The sequence below is a fragment of the Aedes aegypti genome, chromosome 2 (genome assembly GCF_002204515.2).
Source record: "Aedes aegypti strain LVP_AGWG chromosome 2, AaegL5.0 Primary Assembly, whole genome shotgun sequence".
Classification (NCBI taxonomy): Eukaryota; Metazoa; Arthropoda; class Insecta; order Diptera; family Culicidae; genus Aedes; species Aedes aegypti.
Window position 1 is genome coordinate 26386331 of NC_035108.1, and position 21252 is coordinate 26407582.

General features: G+C 37.9%; 1 protein-coding gene and 1 non-coding gene across 2 annotated transcripts; both read left to right on the forward strand.

Annotated features, from left to right (window-relative positions):
• The first annotated feature begins 691 nt into the window (after nucleotides 1-691).
• LOC5573483 (probable lysine-specific demethylase 4A) lies at nucleotides 692-18446 on the forward strand. The gene is made up of 4 exons (XM_021840334.1): nucleotides 692-929; nucleotides 1059-2005; nucleotides 17750-17815; nucleotides 17882-18446. The coding sequence occupies exons 1-4, from the start codon at nucleotides 816-818 to the stop codon at nucleotides 18048-18050; spliced, it is 1296 nt and encodes a 431-aa protein (XP_021696026.1). The 5' UTR covers nucleotides 692-815; the 3' UTR covers nucleotides 18051-18446.
• Nucleotides 16572-16642, forward strand: Trnat-agu. The gene has a single exon. It is a non-coding gene; the product is annotated as a tRNA-Thr (tRNA).
• Nucleotides 18447-21252: the final 2806 nt, after the last annotated feature.

Consider the following 21252-nt stretch of genomic DNA (forward strand, 5'->3'; position numbering starts at 1 on the left):
TTTTTTGATAACAATGGTTAAGTGAAAATGGTTTTGACCCAGTTTGTGCTCCCCGAACCATTGTGCACAACCCAAACATGAGAAGAATAAATCAAAGAAGCCAAGAAAACAAACCAGTTGTCAGTGAGCTGTCTCCTCTCTCTCAGGTTTTAGCGTGCTTCCTCTCTCTCGAGTCGTGAGAAAGAGAGACGAGAGAAACGATTAGAGAAAATCTGTCACCGTAACCAAAACAAAACCACCCCATATCCTGGGAGGGAGGCACCGATACTACACACGAAATATAAGACAACGTTATTTTGAACTGCAAGATAACTCCAGTATGCCAACAACAATCAAGGCAGGCTTCGAGAAAATCGGTAGTTTCCTTTTGTTGTGCACCTTCGATCTTTCCTGACAAACATGAAAAAAGGGCCACAGTTTTCTATGCACTAAATATTCATTTTCATTGGAAAAAGTAGAACGATGCGTTTTTCAATACTTTATGTTCAATCAGATTAAATGGTGCTCACGTGACATTACTTGCATTATGTGCATGAATTGATTTTCATTCGATTTTTATCACTTTTGAAGAAATACGAAAATGTGTTTTAATCAGTTACGCGCTTTTTTCATGTTAGTCCAATGTTTGAGATCTGGGCTCACAGTGACAGTTCGTGACAGCGGAATCTCGGCTCACTATGACGTACAGAAATTTTGTATTGGTTTCTCCCTCCCAGCCCATATCCCGTGGTAGTGCGTGTTTACATAGAATCAGTGGATTTTTCGATACTTTGTCCAAAAGTTCCCAATAACTGAACAGATAAAAGTCTCCCGCCATGGCCATACCCAGGATAATGGTCTTCCGGCCTACCTGGGAAGAGTTCCAGGACTTTTCCGGGTACATCGATTACATGGAATCGAAGGGCGCCCATAAGGCTGGCCTCGTCAAGGTATGTATGTTTATTTATTTGTGACGATAACCTATTAGTTTAAAAACTTTTTACAAGGTCAAGGAAGGTAAGAACTTTCGTCGAATTTTACCTGCTTGATATTGGAGGATGTTTATTTTGTATTTCCAGGTGATTCCTCCTCCTGAATGGATACCCCGCAAGCAGGGTTACGATTTGAAGAACATCAATGTCACCATTCGGACCCCGATATCGCAAGTGGTTTCCGGCATGCAGGGACTTTACCAGCAACTCAACATCCAGAAGCGATCCATGACCGTGCAGGAGTTTTACGATAAAACCCGCCAGGAGCGGCACGCCACACCGAAACATTTCGATTATGAGGATTTGGAGAAGAAGTTCTGGAAGAATGTGACGTACGTGGCACCGATCTACGGAGCGGATGTTCCCGGAAGTATCACCGACTCGGATGTTAAAGTCTGGAACATTAACAGTTTGGGAACGATACTGGATTACGTCAATACGGATTACAACATATCGATTGCCGGAGTGAATACCGCTTACTTGTACTTCGGAATGTGGAAGACTACTTTTGCTTGGCACACAGAGGACATGGATTTGTACTCGATCAACTTCCTGCACTTTGGAGCACCGAAGACATGGTACGCGATTCCACCTGAGCATGGCAAAAAGCTGGAACGTTTGGCGGAACGCTTTTTCCCGGCCAATCACCAGGAATGCAAAGCCTTCCTACGTCACAAAATGACCCTGATCAGCACACAGGTTCTGAAGCAGAATGGAATACCGTTCAACAAAATTACACAAGAACCCGGAGAAATTATGATCACTTTCCCCTATGGTTACCACGCTGGGTTCAATCACGGCTTCAACTGTGCCGAATCGACCAACTTTGCCACCGAGCGGTGGATCGAGTACGGAAAGCGGGCTTCCGTGTGCAACTGCCGGCCGGATATGGTCAAAATCTCGATGGATACCTTTGTACGAAGATTTCAGCCCGAGGTGTATGAGAAGTGGCTCCGCGGGGAGGACTATGGTTATCATCCGGAGGATCCGAACACATATTGCGCTTCCCCCAAACCGAGGGTTCTACCCAAGAAGTAAGTAGCTTACGTGTAATCCTCAGGGTGGCCACCCATTCGGGGAAACCGGGACAAACCCAAGAATTTGCAATCGCCGGGAAAATCTCGGGAATGTTTGTGGGTCAATGCAAGAGGATTAGGACCTCCTCATATTACCCCGTGTCTGAGTAATTTGACATAACGCCATTCGACATAACGGTTGTTTGACATAATCATTTTTCATTAAGAACAAGCATCTTTTGAAAGAAGATATATAGTTCTGGTTATGCCAAACGACTACATGCCAAATGGCTATTTGTCAATAGTGGCCCTATTTACATAACTGTTCCATGTACAAAATGGAAATTGACTCTCCAGGTTCCATTTGAGACCCATATATGGTACTACCGGTACAGAAAATATCGACTTATTTTTGGTGCCGGAATACCGGAAGCATGTTCACTGCGGCGAATTTGACCCGACTAAACCTTTCGTTCGCAGCACATACAGTAAATGTTTATGTTGATTCATTTCGCTCGAAACTTAGGCACCAAATGATATCCTTTGGGAGTACATGTCCTTCTTTTCGATCATATGTCCTCTCGTCCTTCCATGGACTGAAAATGTCCTTCGTTTTCAAAATAAGCATATATATATATATATATATATATATATATATATATATATATATATATATATATATATATATATATATATATATATATATATATATATATATATATATATATATATATCTTTAACTGCCATACCTCTCTCTTAAAATTTCCTTTAAATGTCTTAATATTTCTGATTTGAAAAAACTTCGATGAAGGTTCAAAAGTAGGTTATAAGCTGGTTATAAGGTCAAACGGCTTTTCATCAGTTTTATAAACGCTTGTAAAGCATTGGCGTAACTAGGATTTTTCTGGAGGGAGCCTAGGGAGGCGTCTTCTGGTTTTGAGGATATAACATTTATTTATTGTACACAAATAAATAAAAACATTTAACGATTGCGGGTCGAACGTTCTACCATTCAATGAATCTCTTCACTAATCTTTCTTGAAATCCATTTGAAAATTCCGCCAGGAATGGCTTCTTCACAACTTTTACAATTTTCATCTATTTGTGAAAACATCTTTCTTGGGCTTCCCAGTTTTTAATGGAATGTTTGTCAATTTCTTCAAAAGTTCCTTAACAAAATAGTGCAGGAGATTTCTTAACTTTAAATTTCCATGACACTAGAACTCAGAATTAATCGGAAATGTGTTGAGAAATAATCATAAAATTGCTTGAGAAATTTATGACGTAGTGAAAATTTCATAAGTAACTTTTGAATATTACAATAGGCATTTGAAAGAAACTCTAATTTTGAAAAATTACTGTTAAAATATTCCAAGATTTTGTTAAGGAATTTCTCAATCATACGAGCTATTGTCCAAATGCACCTCCACGAATTTTCCCTGATTTTTTTCAGCACATCTTTGAGAAACTCCATAATTCTAAAAATGGAGATTATCCAAAAATCTCAAGGGGTAGGGATTCTTCCAGAAATTAGGATTACTTTTTGATTGTTTTTGAGAGTTTTCTTTAGAGAATCTTAAAGGATTCTATTCTTAAAATCTCCAAGTAGATTATTTAGAAAATTCTAAAGTTATTGATTTTATTAGATATTGCCCCATTGTATTTAAGAATTAAGTTTAGGAGGAATGCTTCTTCAGGGTGGCCACCGAACCGGGAAAAGCGGGAAAAAAGACGGGGAAAATCGTGAATTTGAGATGGTCACCGGGAAAATCATTTTGAACTAAGCTCTAAACCAGGCCTGCCCAACCTTTTTGAACCGCGGGCCAAATGGATTCTGACAAAAGTCAGTAAATGATGTCCATAAAACCTGACAAAAATCAGTGAATGAAGTTAATTTCATTTGAAGAAATCTAAAGAAGAGATAATTGCTTCTAAGCATTCTGCTGGACATTGTGAAAGTTTCTTTCAAAATTATATAATAATCTAGTCCAGAATATTTTGAATAATCCACCCCAGGAATTTTAGATCCTGTGAGAATAACACCCAGTTTTTTTTTGAATCGTACTCCGAATTCTGTCAGAATCCGATCTAATATGACTCGGAATGTCCTAAAATCACGATCAAGCTTTTACGAGAATCTTATCAGAATGTCCAATATTTTACAAGAACCGTGCCCAGGATTCCTTCAGAATCTTACTCATTAATCATTTTGAAATGCCACCTAGAAATCTTTGAAAATACTTAAAAGTAAACCAGCTCATAATTTTATTATAAATTCGTTTAGTGTTCTGGCAAAATGTTACATAGCGTAATGTTGTAATCTTGCCTATGATTCTTGAAAATTATTAATTGAATTCGTTAAAAATCCTGGCTATGGAATCCTGGTAAAATGTCTGTGAGAATCTTGCGAATGTTAAAGCTGATTTGCTGCTGACAAGAAAAGTAATCGCCAATCAAGATACGTCGGAAAATAAATTGCATGAAATGGTCAATAAATTCACATTACTTTGATCGCAGTACGCAATTGAGAAGAAATGTCATTACAAATGAGGCTCTGGAAAATTTCTTGTCCCATTTAGTCAAGGAATTTCATGTCCAGAATTCTGTCCTGAAAGTCGTGTCCAGAATTCTTTAAAAATCCAGTTCAAGATTTTGTAAATCCTGGCAAGGATGAATGTCGAAGGAAGTCATGGTAGAAAAATCGTTGAAACACCCAGAATTTGAGATTTGGAATTTGAATCATTCATAAAATTAAATATCTAAGAGGGTTAAAAACCAAACAATTTAAAATTTCCTAATCAAGAATATTAGGTTGAAACTTAATTGAAAATTCAATAGGTTTAGTATGTTCTTACTTTGGGTTGGTAGAATATTCAACGGGCAAAATATGAGAAGAATCTTCGAACCCTCCGCGGGCCGCATAAATTGAAGTCGCGTGCCGGATGCGGCCCGCGGGCCGTACGTTGGGCAGCCCTGCTCTAAACAAACCATCAAAAATAAGTTGTAGAAAGTTGATATGATTGATCATATTGCCATCTGTTATCTTGGATAAATAGCTTTGAAACATGATTTTCTTGTAAAATCTAGTTTGCTTTTTTTCTCTTACTATCAGGGCTTGACTTTTTCTTTAACTTTTCTGACTCCGAGTTTTAAAAAAATTTACAGAAGGTTTAAGCACTCAAACATATTCGATTCATAATTTTCATTAGTTATTTTATTTTCGAGCGGCTTTGTTCCATCCTCACTTTAAACTTATTTGCTTCAGTGAACTCTTCATATTTATGAAGAAATAAAAGAAGAAACATTAGAAATTGAAATACTTTAAATAGAATTATTGTATCCAAAAAGGACATACACCCGATTCTGGTTTTGCACGGATTTTTTATTTACGCGGCCGTGCAAAAAAATTTTTCATACATTTTTTTCCTCAAAACCTTATTTTTACATGAAACGTCGAGAAATAGTGTTATTTTTTCGCACAGTTTTTGAAATTTCGAACTGAAAACTTTTTTGCACGAGTTGCGAACCCCGTGCAAAAACAGGATCCGGTGTATCTAGGTACGGTAAATGATGGTTTCGGCACCCTGAGGGTATTTTCGGCAGCACTAAGTTATCGTCCTTGTTAAGATTTTTCTACGGAACAAGAGTTACCTTCAATGTGCTCAATATATTCATTGAACTATAAGCTTCCATGTAAACCTTATCTTTGACAAAAATATTATAGAACATGGGTTTAATCATAGAATGAAATAAATGCTTACGAAATTATCGTCATTCGTGAGCTGCCGAATAAAACAATACAAGAACAGCTTAAGAAAAACTCACCACTTTGAAAGGTCCAATTCTCCGCTCCTATAACAATTTGTCACACAAGCTACGCACCGATCACTCATGCACTATTAAACTTTTGATTTGTCTATAGAACACTCAAAAATACTGAATTTTCATGCTTTAAATCACAAATTAAAATCAATGCACTTTGCTTTCCTCGGCAATCACTTTTTATTACGGGAATAGGTTGTCAGAAAACCGTATTCAATTGCAGTGTATTTTTTATTCACAATTTAAATTCATTGAAAAAATCGAACACAACTAATTAATGCATTGGTTTTAGGCAACAAAGCATTCATTGGTAATAATTGAGCCTTTCAATAATTTCCTTATCTGAAGATTGTAGCGCATAAACTTCAATATACTGAGAAACATATAAAATATACGTCTTTCAATAGGTAAAATATTTTGGCAACACTCCTGTTGTTCTACAGGCAATCAGAGGATGATGTTTTTGTGTCATGTCATAAGTGCATTGATTTGCAAAGGGCCTATGGGGCTCTGCACTGTTTTGAGTTTGCATGGCACTTTGACGTTTACTGGCCTTGTTGTTTACTAATTTCATTAAGGAGTGAAAAAGAGCGAATGATTTTTGTGCAGAGCCCCATTCTGATTTTCTCATACACTGAGAATAATATGAACGAAAAAATGTAAAAATAGTCTGTAGAATTTTCAATTTCGCGTTACCTTTAAGTGATTTTTTGCGCATAGACACTACCCAGGTAACCAATAAGCATTTGAATAAGCCGCGTTGTAGAAGTCTTACAGCATTTGACCTGCTTGCTGCCCTATTTAAGCAGCATGATTGCTTAGCTGTCGTGAATTAGCAGAAGCACTGCTATTCAAAATCTTTTGGTTATTAATAAGCATCTCCACAGCACAGGTTTTTTTCTGTATTCAGCCATCGGAATGCTCTTTTGTTGCTGTACAAATGCAATCAAGGAGTAGTACAGAGTGTATGTTACATAATCAACATTGCACTTGGTCTCTCTCACACCTTAGTGCCCTCGCTTTGACGGCTGGTGCAACCAATTTTGGGGAAGAGGAAAACATGGTTTCAAAAGAAATTGGCAGAAATGTTTTTTTTTTTGTCGGAAGAGGTACGCGTACTGCACAACGCAAAATATCAATATTCCGGCATGGGAGAAAGAAAATTGAATTATTTTTTCGTGCCACCAGCTATCAATGTTTTGCCATGCCATAAATGTTCATAAAGTGCTTTTCGTTAACTCAATTAACATCCTAATACAATACATCGTGCTTTAATAAGGGCATAAAATCAGCGCTCGACACCACATCATTTATAGCGTATACTGCAGCGCGAGGCATTATCAGCAACAGCAGCAATCACCAGGTCCTAAGTTCCAGCCGCACTCAGCTCAAAAATACAAAAAAGTGCACCAAACAGCGAACAGTATTCGAAAATAATCCAACACAAGCGGCGAGCCGGCGAGAGAAGACAGAAAGAGGTGACCAATATTTTTGTTTTGTTTTGCTCCTGGCGGAGGCGTTACTCTTTTTTGACAGCAGGATTCAACGTTCCTGAAGGTGCAGCATTGAAGCAGCCCGTTATTTCGCCAAATCCTGCATTGTGGTAGCACTATATGCAGCTATACGTTCAACCAGCATTAAATGCATTGCCGTGCGGGCACATATAATGCTGAATGAATGCTGTGTTAAGTGCTCCTTGGTTACTTGGGTAGGGTGCGGCTTATTTTCCAAATGTGCTCAAAACCGAAATTTCGTGTGCTCTTATGAATTCAAATCATATTAGAAGAGAAACCGCAAAGTTTGAGCCAAAAAAAATAAGATTTAAATATTTATTTTATTTATTTATTTTTGGGGACGGACCTGGTGTAGTGGTTAGAACAAACGCCTCTCACGCTGAGGACCTGGGATCGAATCCCATCCCCGAGAGAGTCACTTAAAAAAATCAGTGACGACTTCCTTCGGAAGGGAAGTATAGCCGTTGGTCCCGAGATGAACTAGCCCAGGGCTAAAAAAAAAAATATATATATATATATATATATATATATCAAGGGGCGGGACAGCTTTGCACATAGCAACACTTTGAACATTGAGCAAGCTTGAGTTACTCACATTTTGCTCAAAATTATGTGCGATTACTTGGATCTCAATAGCAACCGACATCAATGATGCGCAGTAGTCCATATGTCAAATCTTATTTTCGACAATATTTATTAGTTCTAAATGCGATGTTCCTAATTCCGATGTTCCAGTATTGTGACACGTCAATTGATATTGAATATCTCGTGAAAGTAATATTCTTCACCCCAGCCAATGTAAGTAAACCGAAACCTTATTTGATATCAAAACTGATCAAAATTTACTGGTCCCTTATTTTTAGCGGTCTCAATTTCATACTGATATGAAATCTGTGTCGGTCTTAACAAAGGCAACATGAGCTCTAAGCTGACCAGATGCGGTATCGCGAAGATCGCCTGTCTCATGCCAATGAAATTCAAAATAAACACACGAAGCTCATGCGCGATCTAGTCCATGAGGTCGTCGTACATGCCCGGTACGAGAAGCAAGACATGGAATTGCTAAAAGTGTTCTAAGATAAGCTTGCTCTAAGGTTCCTGAGTGGTCCTGGACATCCGCACCTAGAGCCAGGAACTGACTCACATCCTGCCCCATATGCAAAAGACCTCCCTCAAGTAAATAGCAGCTTAGGTTCTTGTGTGTGAGAATCTACTGATCTCTCCGTTTACAAAATGATGGATTACAACATCTGAAATCCTTCTGGGAGAAAAGAAACGCTTCTTTAATATCAATAAAATGTTCAATGTATGGTCATGATAATAAAATGATAAATTGTGAAAGAATTTTGAAACTTGGATGGTCTTTTATTTCACCTTTTTATGAAAATCACACTTTGCGACGTAATACCGTGTAACAGCGGAGAAAAGATTCAAGGAATAGTTAAACGAACAGTTTGTTTTAAGAAAAGGCTGCCATTTCAGGGAAGATCTTGGTGCTCGATTTAATTTAGCCAGTTCTTAACTGATCGTTAAATGTAAACTAACAACTCGTGCGTATATGTAAACTCCTACGTTAATTGTTTTCGAAAGAAAAGCAATATCCGGATCAAAAGCAATGTGATATATCACATTGGATCAAAAGCAGTGTCGGAACTTAGAAAACAAAACTGCATTCATTGACGCCATTGTTTGTAACATACTAACGACAGTTACAACACAGGTTGCTATGTGCGCTTGATATCGAGCAACGAGAGCTACTCAGAGTTACTCTGTATCGCGCTCAAGAGTTTGCTCAAAAGCAAAAGCTGTCCCACCCCTAGATATATATATATATATTAGAGTGGTTCAAAAAATCGTTTTTGCTCCACACCGCTCATTCGATTCTAGATCAAATTCTGAGTGTCCTCCCAAAATTTGAGCTCATTTGGATGAAAACTGAGACTGCACAAGCCCTTCAAAGTTTATATGGGAATTACTATGGGAAAAGCAAGCAATTCATTCAATCGGTCATAGTGTTTTCCCATGTGCTTTTGGGGATTAGAGCTACGTTGACACTGTGAGATACATTCATCAGCTACAACTTTGCCGAAGACCGTTTTTAAATCGGACGCCTCAGTAATTAGTTATTGATTTATATCCAGTCACAAATTCTTCGGCAGTGCTCATTTAACTTCTGAACAGGCAACATTGCTGCACTTGGCGCGAAAGATAGCACGCACAAATCATGGCTACTATGTTTTACTGCATATATCCAGTGATGCCTGCAGAACAGCCCAATAATTATAGCCAAAGTTTTACAACTCATTGAAAAATCAATAACTAATTATCGGGGCGTCCGATTTAAAAACGGTCTTCGGCAAAGTTGTAGCTGATGAATGTATCTCACAGTGTCAACGTAGCTCTAATCCCCAAAAGCACATGGGAAAACACTATGACCGATTGAATGAATTGCTTGCTTTTCCCATAGTAATTCCCATATAAACTTTGAAGGGCTTGTGCAGTCTCAGTTTTCATCTAAATGAGCTCAAATTTTGGGAGGACACTCAGAATTTGATCTAGAATCGAATGAGCGGTGTGGAGCAAAAACGATTTTTTGAACCACTCTAATATATATATCTAGAAAGATTCGCGAATCAGGCGAAACTGACAAAATGTACACAATTGAAGAAAATATAGCGTTGAAATTGTAACTCGATTGTCTATTCACTGCACTTGAACTTTTCCCCTATCGATAATTTAACTATTCAAAAAACGCAAATTTGTTGTAGAAGACGAAACTTCACCTCATGCCAAACCACACACTTTATTGGTTACGCCTGTGTTTTTGTTTATCAAAGTGATGGGCGCATCTGAAATCGAAATCAAAACACGGCGAGAGTAAACGGCGACACTGCAAACAATAAATAAACATGCCAATGCCAATGCATTGGCCCTACATGCCAGGCCAATGCATTGGCCCTTTCAACGAGTAGAACATAATTAGTGACGTTTAATTTCAGGATTTGTCAACAAATACGAAATGTTACCAATACATAAACTAGTTTTTGCGCAGTTTTGGATTGCCGAAGTGAACATTTTTGTTGCCGACAATAGTAATTGCATTGCCGATAAAAGAACAAGTGCCTCGTGACTTTGGTGAGGAAAAATAGAAGATTAAGAGAATAAAATAGTGTTTTGTGTATAATAATTAACAAATGAAGAGTGCTCAAGTGTAGTTAAGGTGTCTGCTGCTAATTATTGTGCTCTATTGTTGCGTAAAATTGCCCTCTTAAAAGTTCAGCTGCTTAGGCTGCCGACAATACGTAAGTTCCCCTATGTAAATGGAAATGGAATGGTGTTTGTATGTCACGAGTTGGAGTTGAGAACGGGACGACCGATTTGCACAATTCTTTCACTTTTGTTTTCCTCAAGGGTTCCGACGTGTTTGAGTGCCAAAACATTTATGAAAATCCTCCAAGAAAGTTGAGAAAACGGAAAATGAAAATTTGACATAAAATTCGGGATCTCTTTTCAAAGGCCTTCTGGGCAATATGACATTTGCCAAAAATAGCAGCAATGGGGTGTAAGTGATAGAATCCCACTTTTGAGAAAATCGACTTTCAAGTTTTTTCAACAATTTTTCATTCCATACCTATTATACGAGAGCCAAAAAAAAAACACAAACCAGTTTTCTACGAATATTTTTTTTCCTTATTGGACGGAAAAATCACCTTAAAATACCGTTGAAAAGCTTAAAGAACTGCTGTTTGCATTTGAGATGGAAAGCTTGACTAAACGTCCTCAAATGCGATTACACAAAACAATCAAAGGACACCTAGCAACGATTATATAAATCAACGCCGCCCTAGCAGGGAAAAAATATCCTTCATACCGCATTTCTTGTAAAACATCTTACCGCGTTTGGTGTTGCCGTATTTGATATTTGCATTTCAAACGCACACAGCAATACAATGTTTCGGTAAAACCAATTTAAAAAACGATAAAAGGGTCACTTTTTTAAATTTGCGATCTTCAACTAAATTATACCGGAAAATCGGGAAAAAAGCGGGAATTTCAAAATGGATTTTTGGTGGCTACCCTGTGCTTCCAGAGCTCTTCGTTTTAGCTTATAGCTACACGCTCAAAAAAGAATTCTGAAAAACGTGAACTGTCAAAAATACACCATGAACTACCACAAATGGTCACATAAACATGATCTAGTTCACGGTGTATTTTTGTTGTTGACGAGTTCACGTCTGCTGTTCACGGAACGGAACGGATTTTTTTCTGTGTAAGTATGCTGTTTCGCTCAAGAAAAGTAAAGAAATTCCTTGACTGAAAGGGTCAAGAAATTTCCTACAGAGAGCCCCCTTTGAAGTGACATTTCTTCTCAACTGCGTACTGCGATCAGAAAAAAGTGATTTACTTGACCATTTCTTGGGAGAAATTTTCCACGCATCGAGATAGGCGATTCCTTTTCTTGTCAGTAGCAAACCGGCCTTATGTATGAAAGATTCTCGCGTAACTTATGATTTGATTAAAAGCCATTGGCAGCCAAATGCGTAACTCGTTATTTTAAAGCAAATTAATGGACCAACAGAAAAACTATCGGCACTAGGAGATAAAAGAAGATCTTCTCTTCATGGTAGCATTGTTAAATGACGGGTAAATCCACTTGTTTGCTTAGTGACAACAAGCTAAGCACTTGGTTACCGATGGCTTTTAGGGCGAGATCATAAATTAAGCAAGAATTGATTGAATTTAGACACTTCACTTTGCAGAACGAAAAATAAAATTAAAGCACTTAATCGCTAGCGAATTTTCTTAAATTCTAATATTGTCTGTTTCCTTCACAACAAAACGCGCCGTCAACTTTCGAACAGACTGAAAAAATCTTCGCCAGCAAACCAATCAAAGCAGGTGCTTTGCCTTTGTGTTGGCAAGACTGGTGAAACGTAAAATTCACAGCGGTTGCTTGGCTGGCGACGATTTTGGCGACGGTTTCACCGGCGACGATTACAAATCGTCGCGTCCGATAGGGTGCAAAATTTACAATATTTGGCTTATCTTGTGACAGAGCACACAACACTGAAGAAGTCTGTACGTCGTAGACGAATTGAGCCTGTCTGTCATAAGATAAGCAAAATACATATTAGAATTTATTCAAAGCTTTCAGCTGTTCTTCAATACATTTTACGTATTTTTTTAGTCTTCTGTAGAATTTCATCCTCAAATTTGTTTGTGAACTTTACCAATCACGTTCAATTTTTTTTTGTGAACTGTATCAATGAATATCATCCAAGACATTTTTTTCAAAATAGCTTCCGAAGTTGTCGATAATTTCTTCAGAAAATAAGCATTTCTGAAAAATAGACATTTCAAGACCTTGATGATGCATTCATGAAATCCTCAATAAATTTCGTCTGAAAATCCTTGAGAAATTTTACTTTTTGTAAACTACAGTCGACTCTCCACATTTCGATGTTCTACATCTCGATATCTCTCCCTATGCTTCGGTCCCTCCATTCTGCAAACGATTTCTCTCTCCATATCTCGATATCCTCCTTATCTCGATATCAAGGTCACTCTACGCACTTCATTCGGCACAGCTGTGCCTTCAGTGCGCCAAAGTGTGCCGAGCGTGCCAAACGTGCTATAATACTACAATCATGAACTGAAATTATGGAAAAACGTTCTCAGCAAGCATTGACGTTTCATTTTTTTTTTTTTTGGGTTGCCTCTCAAATTTTGCATTATTTTCCCGTCAGGGTTTTTTTTTATGTTGCGGTTATTTTCCGGGATACAGTTTACTTACATTATCTTAGGGAAAATTAACGAAAAAGCCAAGTCCAGTAAATGTAAGACTTCAATGGGAAGGTTTAGAAAATGGTGCGCATAAATTCTAGGACAACATGGGACAGAAATTCGTGTGGGCCGTTTTCTAAATCTTAATATTGAAGTCTTACATATACTTGGATTTTCGTTAATTTAGAAAACTACCGCCCCAAACTGCAGCACGCAGCGTAAACGATTATGTACGGGATCGTAGTGGAAGAGAGAGGGATGCGAAGATTTGGGAGAACATTACGATAAAAGCGCAATGCAGTAAGACGTATGTCATTCACTGACGCTTTTTTGTTTCTTGTAATGTAATATAATATATAAAATATATTATTTATTGTGAATTTAGTATAAGACATGAGCCACAGCCTATTCCATCATCTTCAGATCGTTTGGGCTCTGCTGGTATGGTGCCACTCTAGGTTCGTTCGTTTTGAAATAAAAAAAATAATAATTTTAACACTTCAGTCGTCGCGCTGTTGTATTTTGTACAACACTGGTGAAAAAAGCTCGCTTTTCGATCACAACAGCAGCGTGATGGTTCTGACGGTGGCGAACCGCGCGACGACTGGAAGGTTAAACCCACTATATTTAATAGTGTTAGGAGGTTAGATTTGAACCCGAAGTTGAAGTTTTCGACAGATAACAAACAACTCAGAAAACGCAATGATTGCTAAGATGGAAATTTCAGTTCACTGCAATTTTATAGCAACCTACTTTGGTAAGGTGTACCAGTCAGTGTGCCGAAATGTGCCAATGCTGCGCAAGGCACACTGCGTAGAGTGACCACCCCCTTGCTCGATATCTCCATATCTCGATGTGTTCCTGTTGATTTTTTGTTCCCAATTTTTTCTCTTTATGTCGATATGAACATTATCAAAGGTTACTACCCAAGTAACACAGCTAGTTATATAAGAGTTAAAAATTCCAGTTTTTAACAAATTCTGTTGTATTTTTCTAGTGATATTTACTTTATATCTAACACTTGTATAGCTAAAACAGCGCAAAAAATGGCGGCTTATATAACATCTCATAGGTCTGACAACCACTTATAATCACATACCATTGACGATTTATAAACATACTCTCAACATAATAAAGATGAGAATATAAGCTATAATGAACAGTTGTTATAATTGGGTTATTTTTCAGCATTAAATACTCACAATTCAAGTGTATATAACGACATACTTCATGTGCTGTAATTGAGCTATTTTAAAGTACAAACCACATATATATGGCAAAAGATGACTAGATTATAATACAGGCAAATGTTCTGGTTATTGTGACGTTATTTGAAAGCTATATAACTTGCAAAACACAATCATATTACATACTATCTGCTTGAAATGTCCAATCTCCAAAACGAAGAAACTTACAGAAAAAAAACACAAAATTGCCTCCAAAAATACATGGCAACCATAACCTGACAAATGTTTCCAAACTAAAAAATCTAAGATTGTTTTTCATCACGGAGATGAATAAAATTAAAAAAAGGATGGTGTTCAACGAAATTTGAGAAGTTTATTATGCGGATCAAAATTAATGGTGAAATTTTCAATTTCACTTTTCAATAATTCATGGGCCATTATAATAATTCCTAAATGTATAACGAAGCCACCCAAAATTGTGCTGTTTTGTATAATTTTCTTCAATTCTCACGAAAAAATAAGATGGCAGATTTTTAATATGGCTTACTGCGCCGTCCAAAATTATTGGAACGGTTCAATTATTTTATTAAATTTTTCATACTCAATTGTCAATGACGCAACTTATCAAATTGATTCTGATTTCTAATCAATTTATTTAATTTAATGTAATCGATATGCAAATTAAATAGATTCGAAGTAAGGTGATTCAAGCTTTCAACCGGTACTGTAAGCTTGATTATTTATTTAGCAAAATGTGAAATGTTTGTGTATGTTGATTCAGATATGAGTTGAAATTACGTTGTAATAACGTCTCCAGAGCATCTTAACTAGAGGATTTAGATTGACTTATAATAACGTTCATAATACATCATAAGAACATATTTTCAACATATTATCTAAAAAATCATTTAATTGTTTTCTTAATAATGTTTATAACACCCACATAACTTAAATATAGCTTCTTGCTTAGTGGATAGATTTTAATCTGTCAAACGTCAAACATTACTCTACAAATGTCAACAATGTGAAAATTGCAGTAATGTTGACAGACCTCACGCAGTAGCTATTTGTTATTTTCGACGATATTCATCAATTTGAGAGCCTATTCGACTACAATAATTTTGGCCCGCACAGAAGAAACCTGCTTTATTTTAACACTAGTGAAATATACATCATTTGGATTATGTGTTTTCTGCTACCAGAACAAATTTGAAATTATGGTGCCGATATACACAAAACACTCTGGACTACGTGATGTGCCAACCACGGTGTTAAAACCGTGCGTTTATTTTCCAATGTGAATATATCAAAATTCGTTATGTGCATGTGTAAAACACCGAATTCTAGTTGAAGAAGCAAAAGTAGTTGGCAGAAGTTTTGATCACCTAAAACAATATTTATTTTGTCAATTCGCAGTACACTCTGAAACCACTCTTTCAGAAGTTTATAGTATCAAACCGATTGTTTTTTTTTGTGATAATGAAAAGCAACCGAACATAGAAAACCACCCGCTAACGATTTCATTACGTTTAATTTTTCTCCACAAGGTTTAATTATGGAATTTTTGTCCCAACTTCAATAGTCGATGTTAGAATGACACACAACATGTATCGACGATGATGATGGGTTTATTGATGTTTGAATCTTGTAAAAAAATCGTTTAAAATGCATTATTACAACATACGTTTTATTATGTACGTTTCTAATCAACCAAGTCAGGTTGTCATTTTTGCATTTAATATTTTGGGATGACTTGTTTTCTGATAGCTATTTTATAACATTTATATAACACAAGATGTTATGGTATTCATCATTATAACTTGTATATGACAAGATCTGCTATCTGCTATCTGAAAAGATGTTTTCGGTGTTACTTGGGTAGACCGGATTTAAGCGATTCAGAACAATTTTGAAACTCAAAATGAAGTTTGTTTGTTTATTATTTCCCTAGTAACGAAGTAATTTTCAATCTATGTTCATTAAATTAATGTTCTTTGTCTCGATCTCTCCCTATCTCGATGGTCCCTTCGATATCGAGATGTAGAGAGGCGACTGTATCTAGAAATTCATCACGCTGTTTCTTCAAGAAACTCTACAGATTACTTCAAACATTATTCAAGAAATAACTCTAGGAATTAATATAGAAAAGTTTCCAGATATTTCTATGCATATCATTCCAGAGTACTATCCAGGAAATGCGAAATGAAAGGGGTCTGCGTGGTCTGTGGGGATTTTAATTCTTCACTTGTAACCAACTCTGTTATTGGGTCACCAAGTGACTCGGTAGCTTAGTTGGTAGAGCGCTCGTCTAGTATACAAGAGTCCTGGGTTCAAATCCCAGCCGAGCATGTGGATTTTTTTTCATAATTTCACCCATAAATTGTACATCTTTACTACGCGTAATTAGGTAAATTAATTTAATAGCCATGCGGATTGGGCTACCGAACAGCTCAATATAAGCGTCAATTTATGAATATGTTGATGCCTAGACATGGAATAAAAGAGAAGCTGCCTGGTAGCGATATCAGTCAGTAGCCTGCGGTTGGACGGAATCTTGATTGTTTTGCGTCGTTTTTATTTTTCAACAGAAATGGTTAGTCAAGGAATTCCAGAGTATGACGAATCCTTTTTCCACTAGGTCAATTAAAAATACCCAGGAGTTCTCTCCCAGAAACTATTAGAGTCAGGAAACATCGAGGCTGACGAGATGATGGTGTCCTTCGATGTAGCGGCTCTACTCCCCAGCGTTCAAGTAAAGGAAACCCTAAATCTTCTCGAGGACTTGTTGTTAGCCCAAAGGACGAATTCAGCATGAAAAGGAAAGATCAGGACATGCATGAGGTTGGCAAGGTTATCTACGGATATCTACAGATTTCAACCAGAAAAGTTTTTAAAAAAGACCGGGAATACTCAGGAATATATTTTTATTAAATGAATGAAAACCGAATTTAGTAGTACAGTCAACTCTTCCTTATTCGATAATACGTATCTCGATATCGAATTTGAGAACCATAGTAAAAGTTGGTTTTCATGGCTAATTCGATCCTTGAATCGAAGTTGCACTGGTTTTGTATTCCGCAAGTCGATACCTCCCTAACTCAATGGTCCCTTCAATATCGAACAAGGAGAGTTGACTGTATTTAATTTTGCTAGAGTTTGTACTATTTTACAGACACGCGTATTTCGACCTCAACTGTAAGGCCGTCTTCAGTGTCTAGTCTTGTACACGACACTGAAGACGACCTTACAGTTGAGGTCGAAATACGCGTGTCTCTCAAATGATACAAACTTTAGTGGAATTAAATGGTATAGTACTAAATTTGTTTTTCATTTATTTATATTCCACAAAATAGCTCGACGATTTATTATCAATATTTTTGTTTTGTTTTGAGTGGCCACCATGTAATCCTGTAATCTCAACATAAAATAATGATTCATATCAACACTATTTTCAGGATGCAAGAACATCTTCAGATGCATGTTCAAAAACGGGGATGCGCTCCGCTCAAAGTGGATAAAAAGTAAAGCTTTTCATCTCGTATTAAGAATTGTAGGTACATAATCATCGAATTTAATCTTATTTCAAGGAAACCTTGCAAAAAGACAGAAAAGCCGAAGGAGAAGCTGAAGTCCATCTGGAGCAAACTGGAAGGCAAAGAAGGTGGAATGGCCACCAATCTGCTGCTCGATGGGCCAGTCAAAAACACCAACCGTATTCGCTTTCAGACGAAGACCATAAATCTGCTGGATGATTGATCGTTGGTGGTGCCCAAGGCGGCTTCACCGTCGCCGTTACCTTGATCCGGAATTTAAACAGGAGCGTGCAATCCGTTTTACTTCGATTTGCTAGTTTTAGGTAGTTAGAATTGATCGTCAATCGCACACCCAAGCTAGACATATGCCGTTGTGCGACTCGTGGTAGGTATTTGTTAACTTTTATTTCAACGGTCTTTCCTCGTTAGAACATTGTGCGACGATATGCCATAAGCTCTGTATGGTAGATCTCATTTTGTTTAGTTTGTATTTTAGAGTGTAGTCTATGGATATAATACCTGAACATTGTGAAATAACGAGTGAATTTTAACGCGTTTATGTAAGTAATTGATATATGATAGTAATATATTATGAATGGATATTTCCCTCTGCCCTAGATTATTGTTAAGGAAGGGGAATTATGGTCCGAAATTCCTTGATCCTCTAATGCTCAAATTTTTATTTTACATCTAAACAAAAATTTTTACTATCTAAAATTAATCTAAGCTCGCGCTGGGCACTGATTCGCAAAATTATAAATTTTGATTGTCATTATATTTTTATTTTTGAGCAGTTTTTATTGAAGCTTATCAAACGTTCAATCGTGTTTGTGTTTGTGTTTGTGTGTTTGTGAATTGAAAATGATTCGCAACTGCCCAGTCGATTATGGATTATAAATTGATGAGCTCGTTCCATGCTTCTGTTTCAAAATGAGTGAAAAATGTTTGAACACAACTTTATCGTTTTAGCTCTAAAACTAATGATTGCTACGTCATTCCAAGTGTCGAATACTGGAATTCAAATATAACATAATACATATTGGAAGACAAATACCTTTACTTCTGTTTTTGTAATCACAAAAAATTGGATGGTTTGACACTAGAAGTGTCAACGTTTTCTTCATAGACTTATAGAGAAATATTTCAAAAATTGAAGCAATAATTAAATTGAATCCATGTAGTTGAAGTCCACCATCATAATAGAAGCTTTTCTTGTGACAGCCATGGAGATGTAAAGGTATACTAGGTCTTTGATAATATTTAATGAATATTACACTAGCATTCCCTCCCCCGTAACGCAGGTACATCACCTTTACGTGGTGCGTTACGAGGTAAGATCTACCGGGGCAGCATGCACGAAAGTCCAGGGACTTAACGAGGCACGGCGTTCATTTTACCACCCCTGTTTTTTTTTGCCGCCACTTCCCCTACCCCATGAAGAACTATATAAACCCTAGCATGGCCTCCCTGTTTGCATAGATTACCATGGAATCACAAAGGCGACTATTCCAGCGGAGTTGAATAGCGGCTCTTAGGGGGACCCATAAGAGATGATCAACCAAAACAATCAACTAGCGGAATGTGAAGGAGAGGCTTCTGGACCTATCAGTAACAGGCTAAGGTTTCCGCGAAGGAAAGAGGCGACCAAAATCAACTTTAGTGACAACTACCGAAAAGCTAAACATTACATATAATTTGCAATTGGATTAGTTGGACAAATTGATGTGAAGATTTGCGAAAAAGTTACACGTCTTCTCAGTGAGAATCGAACTCACGACTCCCCGATCTCTAGTTGGGGCGCGTTAACCACTACGCCATGAGAGGACTCATGAACGCAGAAGTCAACCTGAATTCGATTTCAGCTCAATAATCACGTGGTCCTCTTTCGCAAAGTGCACCTCTTTCGGAAGAATTAGATGCCCATCCAAACACAACGCTTTCTATATATATCCAATGCCTAGCCCGAGAGCGCATTGTTTTTTAGGTATAGGAATAGCACACTACACTAGCCAGCAACTGCGCTGGCTGACCCATTGGAAGCCCACACAATAGAAACCTCAGCCAGCGCAGTTGCTGGCTAGTGTAGTGTGCTATTCCTATACCTAAAAAACAATGCGCTCTCGGGCTAGGCATTGGATATATATAGAAAGCGTTGTGTTTGGATGGGCATCTAATTCTTCCGAAAGAGGTGCACTTTGCGAAAGAGGACCACGTGATTATTGAGCTGAAATCGAATTCAGGTTGACTTCTGCGTTCATGAGTCCTCTCATGGCGTAGTGGTTAACGCGCCCCAACTAGAGATCGGGGAGTCGTGAGTTCGATTCTCACTGAGAAGACGTGTAACTTTTTCGCAAATCTTCACATCAATTTGTCCATCTAATCCAATTGCAAATTATATGTAATGTTTAGCTTTTCGGTAGTTGTTAAACTTCCACTCGGCTGGTTGGCCGTAAACCACGATTCATAATTAAAACAAGAACTTTAGTGAGGCAAAAGCCTAAATACTGTGACGACGGCAGGCACTGGCCGCTCCAGTGCAACATGTGAGGTGTCCGATGGCCCGGGACTAATCGAGGCCATGGATCGCAATAGGGAGTACCTTCCTAAAATGCAGGTAGCTGCTGAGCAATTTGATGTCATCATCGAGTTTGTTAAGAGCAAAAGCAATATCAGCAAAGACTTGAAAACAAGTCTATTGAAATTGCGACAATCAGTCCTAGCTGCAAAGCAGGACTACGATAAAGCCAAGGTAGAAGGCAAAAGAGACACTAAGTCGTGTCAGACCGAAGTGTTTTCCTTCACAGGCAACGCAAATATATCTGATGATATTATTCGATACGCGGTGCGAAAGAGTGAACCTTCCGAGGATGAATACGTGGCGAAAGGACGTATGGTTGCTAAGGGAAAACGCGGTTGTCCTTCAGAGCGGAAAAGATGGCACGAGCCAAGCCCCGCGATCAAGAGGACATGGCAACAAAGGAGAGGCCAACACCTAAGGCAAAGAAAGCCAAGAAAAAAGAGCCACGGGCTCCGAACCAGGAACACGGGCGCAAGGTAACAGCAACGGAGCCCAAGGAGAGCGCTAAACCGAAAACAACGAAACGTAGGAATTTAGGCGAGGCTCTCGTTATCAAAATGGAGGAAGCGAAATACGCCGAGGTTCTGAAGGCGATGCGAAGCACGGAGAAGTTATCGCCATTGGGCGCAGACGTGCGGAGCGAAGGCGAACTAAGGTCGGTGAAATGATCCTAGTCTTAAAGAAGGACGCCAAGGAAAAGGGTGCAGTTTATAAGCAACTGGCACAAGAAGTGCTTGGCGACGAGGTTGATATAAGATCCCTTACTGCTAAAGTGACTCTCCAGTGTGAAAATCTGGATGAGGTCACCGATGCAGCGGAGGTCTCGGCTGCCCCCAAAGATCACTGT

Excerpts from the sequence above, each read along its gene's own strand:
- LOC5573483 (XM_021840334.1), top strand. The coding sequence starts at position 816 with ATGGCCATACCCAGGATAATGGTCTTCCGGCCTACCTGGGAAGAGTTC. Across the intron at positions 930-1,058 it reads ATAAGGCTGGCCTCGTCAAG|GTGATTCCTCCTCCTGAATG; the intron begins GTATGTATGTTT and ends TTGTATTTCCAG. Across the intron at positions 2,006-17,749 it reads CCGAGGGTTCTACCCAAGAA|GATGCAAGAACATCTTCAGA; the intron begins GTAAGTAGCTTA and ends CACTATTTTCAG.